The sequence below is a fragment of the Microtus ochrogaster genome, linkage group LG5 (assembly GCF_000317375.1).
Source record: "Microtus ochrogaster isolate Prairie Vole_2 linkage group LG5, MicOch1.0, whole genome shotgun sequence".
NCBI classification, from domain to species: Eukaryota; Metazoa; Chordata; class Mammalia; order Rodentia; family Cricetidae; genus Microtus; species Microtus ochrogaster.
Genome location: NC_022031.1, coordinates 10,951,408 through 10,973,891, shown reverse-complemented (window position 1 = coordinate 10,973,891; position 22,484 = coordinate 10,951,408). Strand labels below are relative to the sequence as shown.

Sequence of the window (22,484 nt, the reverse complement as noted above, 5' to 3'; positions counted from 1 at the left end):
AGTATATTCTATCAGTGAGTTAAGAGAATAAGGAGTATATTCTATCTGAGAGAGTTAAGACTGAGGAAGGGACGAAGAAGCTCACAGTTACTTCATGTGGTGCTGAGATTTTGGGAAGGTTATGGGACCTTTAGGAGGTGGAGTCTTATTGGGAGCAATAGCTGCTAGGGCTTTGAGGGTTTATAGTGTTGCCTACTTCTCTGTTCTGTCTCTCTCTCTCTTCTCTCTCTCCCTCTCCCTCTGCTTCCTGTACATCCTTTTGCCAACCGAAAGCTAAAATGCCTAAATATACCCTTTCTTCCCTGTAGCACTTGGTCATGCTATTTTAATCACAACAGAAAAGTGACTAAGGTGGGCACTTCATTCAGGTTGAGGCGGCTAAGGGAACAATGATAAAAATTGATTATTCTTTCAGTAGCTTATGCCACTCAATGAGTAATGGACAATGATAATAACTGATTGAAGGTGAAGCTTATTGGGTAGGCAAGAGTGGTGATGAAGAGAAAGGTGGGTGGCAGACCATGGAAGTCCTGTAGCCCACAGCAAGCACAGCATACTTGAGTGTGTGAAATGCAGTAGCTAAGCTTAGAAACACCAGCCGAGAAAAATGTTATAGCTACATGGCAGCAATGAGTGAAACTGAGTAGCCCTTGCTCAGACTGGCTTTGCAGATGAATGTCAGCATCAATCCAGCCTCAGCTCATGGGAACTAAATGAGGAGGTTCAATGGGACAACAGTTGGGACATAAAGTCCTGGGTGCACTCTAACAATGGCAAACAAAGAATGTTTGGGAACGTAGAATTTAAAGGAAAGGAGATTTACTACATTTGGACAGTGAAAAGGAAATGTCTCAAATACTAGATTTGGGAAGCTGGAGTCTAGGGGTATGGTTTGTGTGGTACATGAAGGTGACACTTTCAGTTAGGGACTTAAATGTGGTTTGCAAACCTTTACCTGTTTCCAGTTACCTTTGACCACGCTCAGAGTTCTGAAAGGCTTTGTGATGGTTTGAGTAAGAATGGCCCCCACAGGCTCATATATTTGAATGCTTGGTCAGCAGGGAGTGGCACTACTTGAGAGGGATTAGGAGGTGTGGCCTTGCTGGAGAAGGTGTGGTCTTGTTGGAGGAAGTACGTCACTGGGGGTGGGTTTGAGAGTTTCAATAGCCTAAACCAGTCACAGTGTTTCTCTTCCTGCTGCCTACTGCTCTGATGTAGAACTCTCAGCTCCTTCTCCCATCACTATGTCTTCCTGCATGCCTGCCGCCATGTTCCCTATCATGTTGATAATGGACTAAAACTCTGAAACTACACACAGGCCCCAATTAAATGCTTTCCTTTATAAGAGTTGCTGTGATCATGGTGTCTCTTCATAGCAATAGAACAGTGAGACAGACTTCACAGAGGGCTGAATATTCTTTTTCAAAGTCCAATTCAAGTTTCCCCCCTTTTTTAAAAACTCTAGATTGAAGCCAGGGCCCTGTGCATGTGAGGTAAAAGCACTCTGTAGCTGTGCTCCAATCTTTAAATCTTTAAGTGCTTAACTACATAAATACTTAAATTATTTCTTGCAGTATTCATGGATATAGCAATCTTTAAATCCTTAAGTGCTTAACTACGTAAATACTTAAATTATTTCTTCCAGTATTCATGGATATAACATATCCATGAATCAGAAGCCTCCCTCCCTTTTGTTTGTCTTTTTCTGTCCATCTTTTCTTTATAACATGCTTAGAAACTTGTATGAAACCAGCCTATTGATGGCCAGAGAAGGAACACAGGAATCTTGACTTCCTGCCCAGCTTGTTCCCATTGCCTGCTTGAGTGTGGGTTCCTGCCTGGGCTGAAATACGATGGATGCAAAAGAATTTGCTTTCCTGATGGTTTCCCTAGAGAAACTATTACAAGGGAATGTCTCAGAGGAGGAAACACTGCTTGTTAGGAAATGCAGATCACTGGCATGCTTCCTTTTGCTTGCCAGCACTGGCCTGAAACCAAGACACCGATGAGTGTGGTGGCTTGTGGCACTAAGGATCCGTTCTCTGGGAATGAGGAACAGTGATCTGAGTTTGAATTGCTTGTGCCTATGGACAGTGTAATTGCATGCGTCATCTAGGTGGCCCTCACTAGCACACTGTTTGATCATTGGTATTGTTCAGGTGATGGGCCAGCAAACATTAATTGTTGCTTTTTAACATTTGTTGTGCACATGAGCCTCATCCTGTGGCAGGAGGCAGTTATTTTGCTGAGCTATATCAGCAATGTTTGTCTTCTTCAGTAGGTGGAGGAGGGCCCGCTTCTTTACCCTGGCCACCCGCCTAGCTTAGCCCTGAAATAACCACACAGAAACTGTATTAATTAAAACACCGCTTGGCCCATTAGCTCTAGCTTCTTATTGGCTAACTCCTACATCTTTATTTAACCCATTTCTATTAATCTCTGTATCACCATGAGGTCATGGCCTACCAGAAGTTTTAGCACGTCTACCTCCAGCCACAGATCCATGGCATCCCCCTGACTCTGCTTTCTTCCTCCCAGCATTCAGTTCTGTCTTCCTCACCTACCTAAGTTCTACCCTATCAACAGGCCAGGACAGTTTCTTTATTCATTAACTAATGAAAGCTGCACATGGACAGAAGGACCTTCCACACCAAGTAGGGTCTTAGCTATCTAATGAGAGGGGAGTTGCTCTTGTGTTTCCCATAGCACCTAGCATAGTCTTCTTCCAGGAGACTAGCTAGCTCAAATCCACTCTCTTACCAAAGCAGCCTTGTTCTGAGAAGTTAGCATGTTAACTACCTCCTTGCTCATTCTCTGGGGAGAAACTGGAGCTTTGGGAGGGCATCTCAGCTATGACCTTCAGGATCTTAAGGAGAGCAAACATCAGATCTCCCTAGTTTCTGGCAGGAAGAGGCTATTGAGGGACCAGAAGAAAAAAAAAGAGAGCATGTCTTTCCTTGAGGCCCAGGCAGATGCTGAGCTTTCCCAGTGCCCCAAGGAGGCTGAGGCTGGAGAACTGTAGCGGGCACTAGTTTCATCTGGCAAGGCCCAGGACCCTTCCAGACATGCTGTGATTTCAGGACCCTGCTGGGAGAGCTGCTTCTGTGAGCCTCAGCCCAATGACTGGCCTGACACTCTCATATGTGACTAGCATGGACACAAAATCATGAAAAATCAAACCCAAACAGGATGTCTGACCCAGGCGGCTCTTTCAAACAAAGCTCCCTCTCTCAAAAAGGGGCTTTAGCAAAACAATCCCGAGGACTCCTAAGGAGATAAAATCAGAGCTTTGAAAGGGCTTTCTGAGGAAGCTAGAGATCTATTTTTTCAAAGAAATTCCATTCATCAGGTGCATTTACATACTTACCTTCATATAAAAATATCCCTAATGCCGAGTACTGTGAGGGGGGTGAGGGGGATGACGGGCCAGACCACCCCTTTTCTCAGGAAGTTTACAATACTGAGGAAGAGAGACATGAATAAGAAGACAGGGTACAAAGGAGGGCAGGCCAGGATCTTAGAGGAAGCATAAGCACGAAGCCTTTGTGCAGAGGAGGCGGCAGTCAGGGGAGCATGCATGACCAAGGGGCTCCTCTTTCAGCTGACCCCGAGAGATGAGGATGCTCTCACGAGGGCACTGAGGTTCTGACATGTTATGGAGGTGCTGATGAAAAGTGGTTTTGTTCCTCAGGTGGAGAAGCATCAATTCCCAGACTTTGGCATCAGGTGTAGTCAGGTCTTGGGGCCTGTTGTATTGTCCTCAGCTATGCGACCATCTGTAATGGCAATGTAGATTTAATCGGTACTGAGGATTAGGGATAATGTAGTTAGAGCTATTGGACATTGTGACATCTTGGTGTAGGTACACTGGCTGTCTGAACAAGCAAACTAGAGAGGCATGGATAGACTGTCTTCATTTATCAGATGAGGTATTTGGAGCCAAAAGTGTGTCCAAGCTGTCCCAGAAAGTAAGGCTACTCGTGGGATTTAAGTTCAAAGCTCACCCTCTTCCTTTCCCACCATACCGCTGCTTGGAGACAAGGTAGGGGTGAAGGCAGTGTCATTAGTGGTATTAGTTCTGCTTCCCGAGAGTGTGCAGTTGGATTTGGCTAAAGTATCAGAAACTAGACCTCAGAGCAGAAGGGCCACAGAGTTCAGATGTAAGACAGGCCCTAGGGAGCTATAGTTCTGTGCATGGAAGTGGTGTGGGGCTGCCCAGAAAGAGTGGGTTTAGCTAAGAAGAGCAATCAGAGAGGGAAATGTAGATGCCCAATGCAGGACTTATCTCCCGGCTGTGGAGTATGCTACCAGATCCCCGGAAAGGACCACAGCTGAGAGACTAGTCTCACCCAAGGCGGCACCTCCTTCTGCCCCCAGTGACTGACAACACCCAGGACTACTCACAAACCTGGTGTCTCTCCTAGCTGGAGCTCACCCCGAAGGCTCTCTAGGAGCTCTGGTTTCCCATGGGGTCTACTGAATCATGGGCCACCCTGTCCTACTTCTGCCCGTCCCCTCTTTTGCTCAGGTGCTGGCCCAGGATCTCTCCATAGTAGATGTCTTAGGTGCATACATCTCAGTAAGCAGAATACAGAACCCAAATGGTGATAACTGAATATTGGTTTCTATCCCTGGACTGAAGCTGAGTCTGTGTAGCTCAGCCAACCCCAGGTGCTCCATGGTAATGAATGAATATAGATGGCTGTGTTCTCAAAGAAACCAAGGCTTGTGTTTCTTACCTTCCATCTAGCCTTTAACATTCTTATTTGGAAGGAGCATACTCCATTATGGTAGGTGGGCAAGAGCTGAGAGTTTGGAGTGTGTGTGTGTGTACGCGCGTACACACACACACACACACACACACACACGCACACACACACACACACAGAATGTTGGTTTGTAATGCAGTAGGCCTCTATGTTCTAAATGCCTTTATGGCAGTCCACTGGATGAGGAGGACAGAGTATGGGGAAAGAGAGTCAGGAGGACTGAGAGGAGCCATGTTGAGAGGAAGGAGAATAGATGCATGTCTACTTTCTTCCTTCTTCATCCTCAGTGCCTGTGATGGAATCCAGGGCCTTTCACCTTGCCCACTTTTGATATATATGAAAATATCATTTTAAAATATGACATTTTTTCATGCATGTGATTATTTTCTATATTGTCTTTTTAAAATTTTTATTTATGGTACATTACATGATTATGTTATGAAATCTTTCTGTATGGGGAAATGGTTATTATGGTGAAACAAATTCATATATGCATTAAATCAAAACCCAGTGAAACAGGTTTAAGTAGGGTATCACAAAGTGTTGGGGGGGAAATGGAGGAGGTACAGAACCAGAAGGCCAGTTTCCGAGAGTGGTCACTCCCTTGGGATCTCTTTTCTGTAGTTGTAATTATGTGAGAACAGCTAATCTTCAGTTTGACTTCAGAGTATGCAATGACTCTGCAAACTTGAGTGTCGCCATTGCAAGCACTATCCTTGGAGGAAGCACAGCATCCTGGCCGTGTTTACACAAAGCCGGAATAGGGAGGTATTCGGGTCTGAGGTGTCTCTTACGAGCTGAGCAGCCCCTTGAACTCAGGGACCCCAGAGAGTAGTCTTGTCTCTGAGTGACAGGATGCAGGAGGACAATTCCTGAGGGCTGCCTGGCCTGCGGTTGGCTGAGCGACTGCTCTCAAGTTTCCTGTCAGCTTTCAGACTGGTCAAGGTCTCCCTGGAGTTGCTGTGGCAGAGTCCCCAGGGCCAGTGCGGGCCAGTTGAAGAGGCAAGACTCAGCAGGGGGCCGACACCCATGGCAGGTGACCATTCTTTAGGTACCAAACACCTTGTAAGAAAAAGTCAGATGTGGGGCTCAGTTTCCAGTTTCTTTTAACTGCATGGGCAGCAAAGAAGCTAGTGCACATCTTTGAGTAAGTGCTGGGCAGGGTTCAATTAAAGACTTAACATGGGGCTCTGGAAAATTATGGTACTTGCATGATTGTACTTCTGTTCAGAAGGAAGTACAAAGACATCCGTTTGGGTGTGTCAGAGATCCCTTAGCTAAAAAGCTAAGCTAGGGTAGGAGCGTTGGAAATTGAAAGAGGGGCCTGTGGGAGACGCCAGAGGCGGAATGTGCGGAGGGAACAATGGCTCTGCCTGGAGGTTTAGTGCTGGTAATGCTGTTAAACCGAGAAGCCAGTTCTTATAAACCCTATGAGATAGGCTTCAAAAATAGAATCTGGTTTCAGGTTCCAGCTGTGTTACTACAGCCTGTGTAGGTGCCTCTGGGGATGTAAGCCACCCTGCGCTATTTGACTGGTTTTTTTAATTAGTAAAAACTGAAACGGTGATGGTTATTTCATAAGTTACTTATTGCGGTGATAACTTAAATGATCAACTATCACGAATCATTTATATATGATCTACCAGCCTAAAATCAGTACTTGGGGAATGGTACTATCTTCACAGGTTGTGGTTACTACCATTTCCAGGGTTGTAGCAGTAGCTGGGCCTGCATTTCTAGTTATGCTGTTGGAGAAGGGCTCAGGGAGGAGGCTGATTTGGGTCTTCTGTTTTAGAATAGTCCTTTGTAGCACAGACAGGACCTAGGCCATAAACAGTTTCAAACTAGTTTTCAGTTAGGTGCAAATGAGAAGCATAAATATGACTGATAATCCTTGTTTTTCCTTTCTATTTTAATAATAGCTAATACTTTGAAAAAGGGGATTAGATAGACCTCAGTGACACGAAAAGTTCCACACCAGAATTAAAAGACCCAGGTTTTTTCCAGCTTTCTGCTTCCCCAGTCTCTTAGGTTTGGTTCTACAATTGCTGCCTCGGTTGCAAGATTAACTGTCATGGCAAAAGGCACATCTCCATTCAAGATAGGAGAGGGCAAAGGAAAGGAAGGAGGAGAGGGAGACAGAGAGCTAATATGGGATGGTTTAGCACTACTGGGTCCTCTGATGGTCATCTTTCTCTCAACAGAGAAACAAAATGTTTTCCAGAAGACGCAACTGAGTTTGGCCAGAATTAGACGGCATGGTCATGACCCTTGGATTCAAAGTCTGCAAAATCAAGTTACCTGCTAAGGAGGAGCAGGATTGCCCAGAGATGGTTCTCTACCATAGGGAGGTAATTTGAGCAGTTGAGATTCTAGCAGCTTCCCAGTGGTATCCTCTATAGATGGTGGACTTCTTCAAGCACATGAAGAACGTGGCTCTTCTCTAGGGGTGAGAACTAAAAGGCCATTTGAGAAGAGGAAGTTTTGATATTTTTGTTTTCCCATAGCCTGAAGGAGACCGAATTCTCTTTTCCCACCTCCTTCCTCTATCTTTCCCCCTTTTATGTGGCTAAGTTAGAGGCCCTGAATAGATGGCAATTGAAAAGTACTGATGGACTTCAAGATTAAACTGCTGCTGCCTTCAGCAGTAGGCTCAGCTGCATGGGAAGCTGAAAGCACAGGATGGAGACTGTCCCCAGTCCACTTGGAGCAGGACGGAGCCTGGGCATGGAGATTAGCAGGTGCTCCTTTGAGGCCCGTGTTCCTCCTTAGCAAGAAACCTTTCTTGACCCTTCTCAGGTCAGTGGGAGCCAGACATCCACAGCCCTCCACACTGGCTTCATTTTCAAATTCCTTATTACAAAATGAATTAGAAAAGTTGTGCAGTTGTGATTAGTGACAACAGTTTCAGTGATAAAAAATAGGTTATTATAATAATTTCAAACATTTCTATAGTAATAAAAGTCTATAGTAAGTACTATAGATCTTCCTTTTTTTAAGAAAAGCAATAAAGCTGGGCATGGTGGCATACGCCTCAGAGACCTCAGAGACAGGCAGGTAGTGCAGATCTTTCTGAGTTTCAGCCCAGCTTGGTCCACACCATGAGTTCTAGGACAAAAAGAGCTACAAAGTGAGACCCCGTTTCAAACGAACAAACAAATAAACAAAACAAAATGCAAAAAGTCAATGAAAACAAACTCAAGAAATCCACTGAGGATGGATGGCGGTGACAGCTAGGAATAACATGAAAATACTCAGAACTGCAACTTGAAAAGAGTTCAAAGTGACGTTACGTCTGTGCCACCATAAAAATGTAGGCAAGCCTCAGGAAGGGACCTGCTTAAATGAGTGAGAAGAAGGATGTGCAACAAGAACAAATAGTAGCCCTTAAATACATGCTTTTGTGCTACGTCATCATGCTACAATATATGTCTGAATCACAGAGTCCCCTTCAACAGTGGACTTGTATAGCCAAAGGCATTCCATCTGGCTGACGTGTCTCTCAGACACCTCAGGTCCATGTCTAAAGCTGACTTCAGTGTCTTCGGTTCACTGGAGGACACCTGCTCCTCCCCTCCTGCTCCCCGTAGTTAAGGGCACCAGCAGGTTCCGCTGCTCAAGCCAGAAACCCAGATGCCCTTCTTGGGGATCTTTCTTTCCCCTTACTCTCCACGCCAGATCACTCATCACTCTGATTGAGTTCTCCCCCACGTCACTTTAGTCTGCCTATTTCTCTCCAGCCCACAGTTGCCACTTTGAAGTAAATAAGGACTTGGGATCTCTCACCTCTGAAATAAATTCCCAGCATTGATTTCACCATCTAACCGTTTTAATGTAATGTCTTTTCAGGGTGCGAGCAATCATTGTTGCAGCCACAGAGGGTGGTCTGCTAGTCCTCCTAGATACAGGAACAACTTGCACTTGCTGACCAAACTAATTATACAAACTAATTATAATTCAAGCCACACGGTTTGAAAAGTCTTAACAGGACTTTTGTAAATGCTCAAGATGTTTTTCTTCTCCTCAGGTCAACACTCCCCTCTCGATGTAGCACAGGGCACTGACAATGAAAGACAGAACTACCGAGTGAGGTCCTCAGAGCATGTTACGGAAAATGGCTACTTTGCAGTAGCCCGAATGTCCAAGGGCAGACTGTTTTATTAATGCATGCATCAGTTAGTTAATGCTGTATGTGTGTGGCACTGTTGGAAACAATGGGACACATAGAACAGACTCTGCCTGTTAGATAGAAAATCAGATGATTGCTTCACAGAGTTGGGGCCAACAGGGTACAGTAGTAGCCAGGGGTCTCAACCTGCAGTGACCAAAGACAGCTTCCTGGCCCTCTTCTTCCATATCTAGCTCTCTTCAGAGCCCTTTCTTTCACAGCTAAGAATACAATCAATTTTTAACCATATCATTTATATTTCAGAATGAGCATCTTTTCCCGGTTATGGATCCCACACATTTTCTTTTCTGTATGTGGTCTGTTATCATTGGACTGTGGAATAAAAATCTCAGGACTGAGAGCTAATACACTGACGCAGATAGGGAGCTTGTGTTTGCTCTCCAAAGGATTGACTTCCTAAGTCTTACACACATCTGTGGACAAAAATAAGGGTCAGGATGTTTTCTCAAAAGCAGACTCGCTTCCTGTCAGTGTCTGCCTTTCTCTGGCAATGTTGTTTCCTTTATAGGCTGGTTGTCACTGAGGGAGGTCAGCAGGATGTGATGGAATTCGCACACGCGGACACCAGAGTCGTCATTAATGTTTTGTTTCTTTTTTTAAAAAAACAGTCAAAAGCAAGGGAGAAAATCTCACAGATGGACAGAGGGAGTTGTATGTAGGCTGGGGAATGTGAGAACTGTCTGATAAAAGCAAAAGATCTGAGCGTACAAATCTTAAGAGGATGAGGGCCAACATCCTATCTGGTTTGAGAAAAATGTCTATAGAAAAACTACTACATGTGTTTGAGAATGACTTCTTCATGTGCAAACAGAAGACACACCACTGTCAACCTCAGATAACAATGTCATGTTGCATCAACACCAAGGGCTTTCCTGCTGACTCTGTCTGATAGCTGTCAAAAGGGCTCCATGCCTCACATTTTAACCATTTGGTGACCAGAGAACCGAATCCGCACCGCCTGAGACAGAGAGTAAGGTACACCCAGGATGTGAAATTTGGGTCTGTAACTTATCAGCTGCATTCTATAAAGCAGTCCCGTCTTCTGGGCATTGGTGTCCTCATTGGCAAGCAGGAGAAAGTTATTGGCTCCTGAAGCTACTCTAAGCACGAAGTAATATGTTACTATATACGTCTTCTTTTCAGTCTTTCCTCTTGCGTCATTTATGTAGCCAAGCACGGTCCGTGAACACAGGTGCTCACTGACACTTGCGCATAGGAGCCCTGTGGAGAACAGCCTCATAGACCACTGTAATGGGATGTGCCAGAGCAGTTCTCAACCTCGGGATCACGACCCCTTTGCCAAACCTCTATCCCCCCAAATATTTACATCACGATTCATAACATTAGCAAAATTCCAATTATGAAGTAGCAACAAAATAATTTTAAGGTTGAGGGTCATCACAATATGAGGAACTGTATTAAAGGGTCACAGCATGAGGAAGGCTGAGAGCCACTGAGGCAGAGCAGCCACATCACCCAGGGCACTGTTAGAAATGCAGATCTTCTAAGCCAGGCTTGCTTGTTGGCTAAAGGCAACCTGAAGGCTGAGGTAGGAGGACCACAAAAATCAAGCCTGCTCTGGCTGCAGTCCAGGGCCAGTTGGACAACAGAATGAGGTTCTGGAAGACAGCTCATAGCAGCACACTTGCCCAGTATATGTGAGACTCCTGGGTTCGATCCCTAGTGCCTACCACCACAAAACAAAGCAAACACAACAATAACCAAAACAAAAAGGAAAGGTATGAAGGCCCTCAGACTTGCTCTTTAGGAACTACGCAACTTCTCTTGCTGAATCCAGAACTCTGCATTTTGGCTAGATTGGTTGGCCCGTGAGCCTCTGGGACCTGCCTAGCTGTCCCCATTTCTGGCTGGGTTACAGACATTTCTCCAGTCCTAACTTCTGTGCAGGTCCTGGGGATCTGAACGCAGGTCCTCATGCTTTTGTGGCAAACACTTTACCCAATGAGTAGTCTCCCCGACCCAACTTCTTACACTTCTTCACTCAAAGTGATGTCCTCCTTATCTGACCTGTTTGTCAAACTACATTGGTGAGTTGTATGTGGAAGCATGTAACCAGCTTGGGAGACACATAAGGCACTATGGTTAGGGACAATGCAGAGTCAGGTTCTGCAGGTTTGTATTGAACACACAGCAGGGTTAAAATTCCTGAAAAGTTGGGAGGGCTAGCAAGAAGGTTGGAGTGCTTCCTTGGTAACAAGTATTCTTTAGACTGTCAACACAAAAAGGAGTGGATTGTTAATAGTTTGGACAAACCAATAGAAATTCCAATGCATGCTATAAGAAAACAATAGACAGGATTATCAGAAAACAGGGGAGGATATTTTATTTTACAAACATTTTAATAGAAAAAAATCAAACCACAAGTAAGGAAATAGTGAGGAAAGCACAGTGTGCACTAAGGAATGATGAGACATTAAAATAAATACTTCACACCATATGCATCCTGACAAGTCAGATTCTCTTAGTTCTTTTCTATTACTGCAGTAAGACACCATGACCAAGACAATTTATAGAAGAAAATTTATTTTGTGTTTACAGTTTCAGAGGTTTAGAGTCCATGACCATAATGAGGAGCAAGACATTCACGGCACTGAGGCAGTAGCTGAGAGCACACATCTTGATCCACAAATGTGATGCAGAGAAGGGGAACAGGAGGTCGTAGGCTTCTGAAACCCCAAAGCCCACCCCTAGTGACATACCTTCCTCTCTAACAAGGTCACACTTCCTAATCCTTCCCAAATAGTTCCACCAACTGGTGACTGAGTATTCAAATATATGAGTCTATGGTGGGCATTCTCATCCAACCCACCACATTCTTCTCCTTGGCCCCCAGAGGCTTGTGGCCATATCATAATGCAAAAATGTGATTAGTGTGACTTAAGTGATATGTGTATACTTTTATATGACTGAGAGACTTGAATGTTTCTAACTCCTAGTCACTTTTTATGTGATCCAAGCATTTGATATCAAGCTGCATTTACATATTTAAAAGAATATTTTGAAATATGATTTTGCTATGTAGCTCAGGTTGGCTCTGGATTCTCTATCATCATACTTTAGTCTCCTGAGTGTTGGGATTATAGGAGCTAAAGCTGCTTTTAAAATGTCATTGGTAGTTCATTAGTCCTGGCTTTTTACTAATGTTAGGGGAAGCCATGTACCAATTAGGTACTTGATATACTAGTGAGATGTAGTTATCCAAATACCCATGGAAAATGAGAACATTAGATGACCTTTGGCCTCTTCTATTGTGTTTGCCTTCACTGCACAGGATGGTAAATCTTGTATTTATTTTCTTTCTACTGTGTGTCATATATGACAAGGATGTAACATACACAGTCCTGAAATAGGACTTCATTGCTTTTCCTGGAGACAACATGAATTTTACTGAATGCTCAATATTCTTGACATTCTGCAGAGTTTGCCTGAGACAGCCACTCTGGAAATAAGTGTGGCAGTTCCTCAGGAAGATAGGAATCGATCTTCCTTGGGATCTCTCTATGCCACTCTTGGGGATGTGCCCAAAAGTTGCTTCATCCTACCACAGGGACACTTTCTCTGCCATGGTCATTGCTACTCTATTCATGATGGCCCAAGATTACAAACAGTCCTGATGTCCCCCAACAGAAGAAATGGATATAGTAAATGTGATACATTTACAAAATGGAGCATTACTCAGTCATTAAAAAAATGATACTATGAAACTTGCAGCCAAATAGATGGTATGTATTCACTGTTATGTGGGTACTAGCTGTCTAAGTCAATGATAACAAAAGCAACAATTTATAGAACCCCAGAATGTAGTTATAGATTAAAGGGCTAGAGGATATAGGTAGATCTTGTTAGAAAAGGGAAATAGAAAATATAATATACAATTATAATTATGGATGGTGGGGGTGGAACAGAGCAATCAAGGAGGGAGAAAATACAAGTAGGAATAACTAAAATTTAAGGGTGCTCTAGGGGTAATATGGAAAACGAATACAGTAATAACTTCCTAAAATATACATGTAAGAAGGTGATCTAAATGAAACTGACAAATATGGGGGAGATGGAATTACATCTTTTGTCATCAAATAAAGTTTCCACCACTGGGATTGGGTTACATCCAATTGAGTTGTAGGCCAAAGGAGTACCATGGGAACTCCTAAAAGACCCAGAATGTTGCCAAGATGTTTTTTTCCACAAACTGACAGCAAGACCCCATTGCTGAAGACAATACCTGTACAACTCATTGAACATGATGTAAGGCTGGTGCCTACATGGAGCTTTTACTCCTGGTACAGGAACATACTTCCAAAAATAAGATAAGCCAGCCACACACCTTTTGATCTACCATGGTATCCTGTCTGCAAGATCTGCTAGTACAATGGTGGCATAAAGTCTGTGGGAGTAACCAACTGATAACTGATTTGGCTCCAGGCCCACTCCATTAGCTGGAACCCATACCTGATACTTGGATGATCAAGAATCAGACTAGCCCAGGGACCTAGGGTAAATACTAATGGTCAAAAAAATAAAAAACAAACAACAACAACAAAACCCTTAAGTAATACAATGACTTCTATTGATATTCTGCTACATTCACAGATCAGTTTCTTGTTCAATTGTCATCACAGATGCTTCCTCCTGCAGCAGATGGGAACAAAGAGAGACCCACAGCCAGACACTATGCAGAGTGAGACACTTTAGAACACACAGCTCTAAATGGGATGTCTCTATCAAATCCCTCCCCTCAAAGCTCAGAGAAGCCTGCAGAGGAGGAAGCAGAAAGAGCATGAGGGTATGGAGGACACCAAGGAAACAAAGCCTTCTAACTCGATGTGCAAAACTCATAGGAACTCACAGAGACTGAGGCAACACGCACAGGGCCTGCATGGGTCTGCACCAGCTCCTGGGTATATATTATTGTTTCCAGTTTAGTGCTTTTATGGAATTCCTGAGTGTGCGAACAAGTAGGTGTCTAATTTTTGTCCCTTTTCTTGGGATCTTTTCCTTCAGTTGGTCTGTCCTATCCAACTTCGATGTGATAGCTTTTGTTTTATATCATCTCCCAGAAGTCTGTTCTGTTCTAATGAGAGACAGAAAGGGGGTGGATCTGGATGAGAGGGGAGAAAAGGGGAGGAGAGAGAAGGGGAGGAAATGGGGGAGTAGAGGGAAGGGAAACCATAATCGGGATATATTATGTGAGAAAAAATATATTTTCAATAAAAGGAAAAGAAGAATTAAAGTGTGGAGCGGTGTGCTTACTTACCTTCTGCCCACTGCTGGGTCGGACATTTGGGGCCCCTTCTATTGTTAATTAAAGTGTGGAGCGGTGTGCTTACTTACCTTCTGCCCACTGCTGGGTCGGACATTTGGGGCCCCTTCTATTGTTAATTAAAGTGTGGAGCGGTGTGCTTACTTACCTTCTGCCCACTGCTGGGTCGGACATTTGGGGCCCCTTCTATTGTTAATTTTTCAGCACATATATTTGGCAAATTTTCATGAGATTTCTTTATTTGGCATATGTGTGGAGATAGAGGATAACTGTCAGGAAGTCTGTTCTCTTCTTCAACCTCGTCGGCCTGGGATTGAACTCGGATCATTAGGCTTGGTAGGAAGAGCCACCACCTGCTAAGCCACCTCTCCAACTGAGTTCTCTCTTTAATACCGGCACCACTAACAATCCACATGCTTTAGACAATAATTTACTCACAAATGAAAGACGCAATCAACTTTATTAATAACCAACATTTTTATTAGAGCAGTTACAGTTGTGGAAACTGTACATTATACATTTTGGTTTCAAGGATTATAAATTAAGGAACTCACTGGTAGGGAGTTCTTTTTCACAGCAAGAAACTTTAAATAAACAAAGTCATGTTTTATTAAGTACATTGGCAGACTTCATGTGCTGTCCAAAATGTAGAGTACAGTATAACAACCTATTAGAAAGATCCTTCATGGAAAATACAGCTGTGCACATTTTAGAAAAATACCCACAATTTGAGCTTTGTTTTAAAAAAGCTTATAAATCATATATATATTTATAAATGGAGCCAACATGCTCACTTATAAACATCCTTTAGTTCTCTGTTGCCCATTATTTTCAAAGCATTACACATTTAAATAAACAGTTAATAAGATTAAATATTCTATTTTCTTAAAAAAAAAACCAGCCTTCCCAGCATAAAGAGCTACAGGGGTAAGGAAGGAGCAGGGGGAGTGTGGAAACCCACACAGGGACTTAGTTTGTTCTTGAGTAAAAACGGACTTTCTAAATTTAAAAGTCAAAGCAAAATGTAAAAAATAAATATACAAGTTGTAATATCATTTTCATTTGCTCTCTTTCTGCCTTATTTAATCCATATTGGTCACACCCAGGAGTCTTAATATATTGCACTTCTGCAGACAAAGAAAACCACTGCTGGGTTACTGCTCTGCAGGTGACGAAGCATGCAGCCCACACCTGTGCTGACACGGGGTCGCACCGTCTCTTCTGCAATGAGAAGGCAGCTAAGGGGGAGACTTGGCTGACATCATGACATCATGGCTAACATCTAGGAAGAGTCCCCCCTTACGTAACACCTTCAAGACACTCAGGCATCCCCTTCCTCCCCTGATTTCTTTTTAAATAATTATTTTTATAAAGATCACATGATTTCTCTAGGTAAGCATGCTTTTGATTAAATTATATAATAGAAAAAAAATCAACATCAGAACAAAACAGGACAGCAAGAGACAAATATTTAAAACAAAACCGTCTACATCTTTAATATCTAAAATAAAACTAAAACAGGTTTGAAAAGTATTGAAGGCAGAGAATCGAGGAGCAGCGACTTAACAGGGCTTCACCATCTACCTGAACGCATTCACCCAAAATTTGAGGCGGGGAGGGTGGAGAAAGAGAAGAGGAGCTATTAATAGCATCTTGCTTAACTTTCATGGGAATCAACATAGCCACTGACAAGATTTTATTTGGTTGTAACATACGTCAGCAATGAAACCGAACCCTCAACCGCTGATTACTGCAATCCATGCAACTACACTTCTTAGTATGCTGCTGTCTTTCAGCTTTTAAAATGAAGCCCCTCCTGAGGGTGTCAACCATTCACCTCAGCAATGCTGAAAATACTTAAAATAAATTATTTCTTTGGAAGATATAATACCTTCAGACCACTACATTTTAAAGATAAAGAGCCTTGTACTGGTTTAGAAAGAATAAACAACATGAAAATGATGTATTGCTATTAAAATAAACACTATTTTTTTTCTCTTTCTTTAACTAGTCTTTCGTTGTTGCTTTTCCTTGAGATGCAACCTGTGTGTTTTCGTCCAGCCAGGTCTGCGGGTGGAAGATGACTATACAACGTATTTAAAAAAATACAGCAAAAAATGAGCAGGGTCGTGCACAAGCAAATGAAACGTTCCCTCCCAGGACATTCCAGGCGACGCTCAAGCAGCAGGTCACTGCAGAAGACTGCCGGGTGATGGGTGACACTGCTACCTACTTCTTCTAATGAGATAGGAGTGAACGTTGGAACCACGCCCACCGCAACACAATCCTCAGACCGCATTCCTTGGGCCGTCTTCTCTCCCCAGCTCCCTACTAAAAACGTCAGATGGTAAAATAGTAAGGCAGCTGTTGACTTCCATCAAAAAAAAAATTGCAGGTCCATACATTTCCAGTTTAGTCACACTCTGCTAGGACAGATGGAGTAGCCAATGCCAAGGACTCCGCCGGATGGGGCTGCTTCAGCAGATTTTAAAAAAGAATCGGTATCAAGCTTGGCTCTCCAACACGGCTGCGTGCTTCAGCTCTCAGAGGACCCCCAAAGACACAAAGCATTCCCGGGGGAACTGAACAGGTCCTCTGGCTGAATTTTCCAAGTGTCATCTCTCTGGTGAGCCCATCCCAAGCCTCCTTGCCTGAGTGTGACTGGGGTGTGCCGTTTAAAGGGCTGAGAACACCATGGCAGAACTGTGGGCTAACTCCACTAGTTGTCATGACTTCACTGAAGGGTCAAAACAGTTACAGCATTAAATAACCACAGAGTCACATTCAGGCACAGTAACATTAACGTGAAAGACAACTGCTAAAAATTGTAAATTGGAATCGGAGAAAACAACGCTACTGTAATTTTGTATAGAAATTAAGGCTCGTGCTTACCTCTCCTAATTCCAATCAAGTCAGAAAGTGAACGAAAAGAATGGCCAGCCCGATATTCAACAGCATGACCAGGACAATCATGATGGAATTAGGGCCCTGAAGGAGAAAACAGAACAGGACAAGCCCAGTGTTTCCACATCAGTATGGCTGTTTTACCCAAACCCACTACCAGAACCAAGAACCAGAAATATAAGCATATGAGCATGGATGAAGAAACTAAGGCATGAAAGACAATCTGCCTTTCAAAAAGGTGTGAGCTAAAAGCAGTAATGCTACCCTTAGGTGGCCTCGCTGTATAGCTTCCCCTTAAAATTAATCTAGAGTAGAACTAGGTTAAAAAAGTGTTTTCAAGCTGGGTGTGGTAGCACTGGGGGCAGAGGCAGGGAGAGGTCTGTGATTCGAAGTCAGTCTAGTCTACAGAGTGAGCTCTAGAATACACAAAGAGACCTCATCTCAAATTTTCTTTTTCTGCAGGAACTCACTCTACTTATCTCCCACGATTGTGGCCTCATTGGGAAAGGCCGCCGGAGAGCTGGGAGCTCGTGGGACACAGATGCACAGCTGTCCTGTGGGTACGGCGGATTCAGAAAAGGGCAGTCCCTTATCAAGGCAGTTAGAAAATAATAAAACCTGAAGAATTTATTCCTCCAAGGAAAAATTCAGGACAACACTCAAGAGAGGTGTATTTGTTTTTTAGAGGATTTGTGTATCCTAGCCTGGTCTTGAACTCACGATGTAGCTGAAGATGACATGATGATCCTCCTGTCTATACATCCCGCTGCTGTGCTGGGATCAGGTGTGTCTCACCATGCCTGGTTTATGTGGTGCTGGGGACTGAACCCAGAACTTTGCCATGCTAGGAAAATTAAATAACTAAAGGAGTTACAGGCTCAGCCCGCAGTGAAGTTTTCTTAGCTCTTGATTTTTTTTTCCAGAACCTCCTCCAGGTCCTGCTCCCTCCTTTAAAACCACAAGTGAGAAGTTGAACACTTCAACCTCCAGAAGCTATTTTTTCAAGTCTAACTCTTTGTTTCTTGACTCATAACCAAATTACTGTAGAACTAAGTATACTTAACCCAACAGTAGAGTCCTATCTCAATAAATATTACTAGAATCAGTACCAGTCTGGTTCCACAGGATTCAGCAGCCGGTGGTAGTTCAAACGTTGAGAGTCTGACCTTGAGTAGTTTATTTTAGGAATAATTAAGAACAGTACAATTTGGAAAAGAGTTTCCTGATGATAATGAACTCAATCTTGTATGCACAACAAAGCTTAAGACTTAACCACATTGAAAAACTCTTTCTGCAACCATAAACGATGGTTTCAGTAGATGAACTGAGAAGAAAGGCTTAGGGTAAGTGTCTGGGGGGAGGATCCAGTGTGGCTGCAGCCACTCAAGATAGTGCAAATGGTACCAGTCACATCCATTCTCAGCCCCCGGGCAGAAAACCGTGTATACACCTCTCCACTAAAGAGACAACTCCGTGTGTTTCACACTCCTGAGTTCCCAAGGACCTCCGTGCCACCTCCTCTGCCCATGTGTGTGCTCAGCCTGTAGATACCATAAGGGAGCATTGGATCTACTGGTGTTACAAGTGGTTATGTGCTGCCGTGTGGGTGCTAGTAACTGAACCCCTGTCTTCTGCAAGAACTGCTGAGCCATCTCTCTAAGTCAAAATGAATGGTTCTAATTAAGTTTACACAAAAGGAAGCAGTTACACTCTGTGCAACAAATCCGTTTCTATTGAGACAAGGTTACAGGGGCGTCAAATGTGCCTTCTCTGACGACAGGATTGAACAGTTAGTTAGGAAGTTTGGGCAAATGTTCATCTTCCAGGCCAGAGCTTAGCTTAGGTCACCCATCACTGACTGAAGGACATCCCTACGCTGTGCTCATGGCCACGGCTCTCTGGGGGAGGTCAGGGTGCCCGGTGTCACATTCTGCTGCCATCTGTTGTGGCACTGTTACCGTCCCACCTAGACTCAACACCACAGTATCAAGGGCTTTGACTTGGTCCTCACTGTGTTCTAGTGCCTGGCTCTTGGGGTGTCCTCTTCACCCATGCAGCCAGTGCTTAAGGAGAACCCACAATCTCCCTGCACCTCTCTAGGTGCTGGTGGTCTGGATGTGGAACAAAACAGGTGACCTCCCTGCATTAAAAAACAAATGAATTGCTAGTAAAGTATGTGGGGACTGAAAACAGGGCCTTGTGAGAGAGGGACTGTGAGGAAGAAGTCATTCCCCCATCTTAAGACCCAAGTAGATGGAAGAAAAACAGGGTTAAATGCCAAGCAGCAGACTAAGCATCTCTAAGTAGACTATCACTTAGTTCTTATTTATTCTTCACATGAGATTATTAGTTCCATTCTAGAGGGCTTCAGGAGGATAAGTGTATTAGAATATTTACAGACTATTTATGAACCAAGGATTCTTTAGAGCCAGAATTAAATGTCAGCTGTTCACTTGGGGGATTTAGGCTGTTTTTCTCTAACCCTGCTAAAGCTCAGGCCTTTAGTTTAAAAAACAACTTCTAATGAAGTTCTTCTGTGCAACATTTCCCTCTATACCCCACAGCTCTCAGAGGAAGAAAATCTTCCTAACTTCCAGCTATTCAATCAACAGGTGAGCCAGGCATGATGGTTTGTGCTTGAAATCTTAGCACTCAGAAGGCTGACGCAGGAGAAATGCATCAGCTCAAAGCTAGGCTGGGCTACGGAGTGAGGCTGGCTGCAGTAAAAGAGTTCTATTCTATGCAACTTCTCAACCAGGACAAGCTTAAGAGACAGACGCTCTTAAGAGCTCAAAATACTGGAGGCAATCTTCCAGTATCCCATTTGAGCACAAACAATACAGAAATGTTATGGCTACTATATGCTTTGATTAGACTGTGTTCTTAAGTGTGCAGACAACTTGTGATTGCTTCAATTTTGGGCGAGTACATTTAATTCCTCTCACAGATAGTGGGTGCATGAAGGATGGAGAAGTCTATTGGGTTAGAACAAAACGGTATGGAGTTCGGGATCTAAAGAGGATCCAGTACAAACAGAATCAGAATGCCTTTGAAACCAGCATCAAAAGCTGAAGACAGGGCTGGGTGTGTAATGCAGGGCAGAATTCCTACCTAGCCTGTATGTCCAAGGAAGGCCTTGGGCTCGATGCTCGGTCCCAGTAATAGGAAAAACAAAACAAACCGAAGCTGTGCACGTATCTTTAACTCCCAGTTCACAAATCCTGGTAAGGGGCTGTGAGTTTCCATGAACTCTTCTGAATTGATTAGTTTTCGGCATTTGTAGACAGACTGTCTTTGGTGGAATTTAGCAACTTATTTACTATTTTTCTTCAAAGTTTGGCCCACATCGCATTGTACTTGTAATTTGGCATCAAAGAATAAGAATGAATGCTTTATCTAGAATGAAAAATACATTTGTATTTCCTACTGATCACATACATTTTTTTCCTGTGTATGCACTAATACTCAGGCATAGTTAGCCTACCAATAGAGCTCCACTTAGGAAGCAATTTTAAAAACTGACTCAGCGAAGATGAGTGTAGACCAGCAATGGAGACTCTTGCAGCAGCAGCCAGGTGAAAATGAAAACCTAGCATGCTATGTTTAAGTAGCAGCTACCAAGCCACGACCTTGGTTTTCTCCAGACACCTTAGGCAGGACACTGGGTGAAAAGCTTTACAGTGAAGTCCCATCAATACGGCTGTGGTGGCCAGTGGTGGCTTAAAATAGCAGAATGAAGAGAAGCTCAGTCCTGTTTGCCCAGACTGACTGCGACAGGTGCAGCAGCAGCAGCACAGACGCTAAGCACAGATCAGACGAAACCTTCAGGCAGTTAGGAAAATAAAACAGCCGATGTAAAATATGAGACGATACCTGGCTCAATGCAGGGGCCACAAGTTTCTCCCGGAGGGCTGCAACGCCTGCAGGAGACTACCTCCTACTTTCTATGTTTGTTAAGTCATTAATTCCTTCTAAGCGTTAGTCTATGTTCCAGAAGATTTTCTACATTTTCTAGATCCACATCCAGGGTGAACATGGAGAAATGGAATGTACTGAACCATTTATTAACTATTTATATTTCAGCCAGTATGTTGTTGATAACGATAATAATAATGGCCCTTGAACATTCACTCTGCCCAATACTGCATTAAGAACATAGCAATTTCCCCAGCTGCTCACCAAGAGTACTGGCTGCTTTAATATGGGCGTGCACTGCATGCCTGCTTTTGTGTGGGTATTTCTGTGAATTTCAAACTGCTCAGTATAAACTTTGAACTTGTACAGTGCTCTTGGTTTCTCAGAAGAGTAGGCAGCACTCCATTGGTTCAATGGTCATTCACTGACGACTCTAATAGTGATGCGTCACTTCCTAACTCCACTGGCTGGCACTAGAGATGAAGGACAGCTTCCGGATGCTATTCGGAAGGAAGGCAGCATTTTCACACTGAGGGCCAAGCCCATCCTGCCTTCCAGATCTGATGGTTATTCACAGGGAGCCTACAGTTTAAGGGAGACGCAGGGCTGCTAAGGCCATATCATATGTATGTAGCTTGGGTTTTGATCAGTGAGCCTGAGTTGGACGTTGTATGGCTTACTTCATGAACCAGTAGATTCAACACATTAGTAAAACCTATGCTCTTTCTAAATACAGTGGTAGCGCATTTACAAACACACAGCACTGCTATAGAGAAAGGTTTATAGGTAGTAGCAATATTTTTTCCCCATCACAGATTGATGAGGGGGATGTTGGGCACATGCTTCCACTGTGGCATTTGAGAAATTAAATGCCCTACTGGACAGGCAAAGATGTAACGTTAATGAAATGACACTGTTCCGATTTGCCCCTTGCTAATCAGGCAAATGGTATATCTATCCATGAAGCCTAATTCATAAATATTCATATTGCATGTCGAGAAGTCATTGTTTCATGCAATGAATCAGCAGTGGTAGAATTATACAATCAGATAATGAGGTGTATCACTGTTCGAACATTTTTAAAAAACAAATGCTTGCTAAATACTCAAATGTCTTACATTGGTCTGTCTTAAAAGCCATTTATTTCCACAGAACTTGACTCTTAGGAAGTTATTAGTCTAGCTTGATCTGATTATATTTAACTAATGAAAAAGTGAAGAATGAAAAAAATCAATATTATATATACATATATTAGCAAAAATTAACATAAGTTAATTTGAAAGGCGAATTTTAATTTTTTAACCCTATGAACAAATGAAACACAACTGAGGAACTGATGGCTAGTCTATAATCTATCTACTTGAGAAACTGATGGCTAGTCTATAATCTATCTACTTGAGAAACTGAGAAACTGATGGCTAGTCTA

The 22,484-nt window shown here is 43.3% G+C and overlaps 1 protein-coding gene across 2 annotated transcripts in view; it reads right to left on the bottom strand.

The window, feature by feature from the left end:
• Window positions 1–14,705: 14,705 nt before the first annotated feature.
• Window positions 14,706–22,484, bottom strand: part of Jph1 (junctophilin 1) — an 82,498-nt gene continuing 74,719 nt past the window's right edge. The window contains exons 5-6 of one of the 2 annotated variants that reach the window (XM_013351813.2): window positions 17,132–17,227; window positions 14,706–16,711 (exon numbers count right to left, since the gene is read on the bottom strand). In XM_013351813.2, coding sequence (XP_013207267.1) covers window positions 17,147–17,227 — 81 coding nt within the window. In that variant the 3' untranslated portion in view covers window positions 14,706–16,711; window positions 17,132–17,146. Of the gene's footprint in view, window positions 17,228–22,484 lie in introns of both variants that reach the window. The other variant, XM_005361860.3, reaches the window with a different exon arrangement.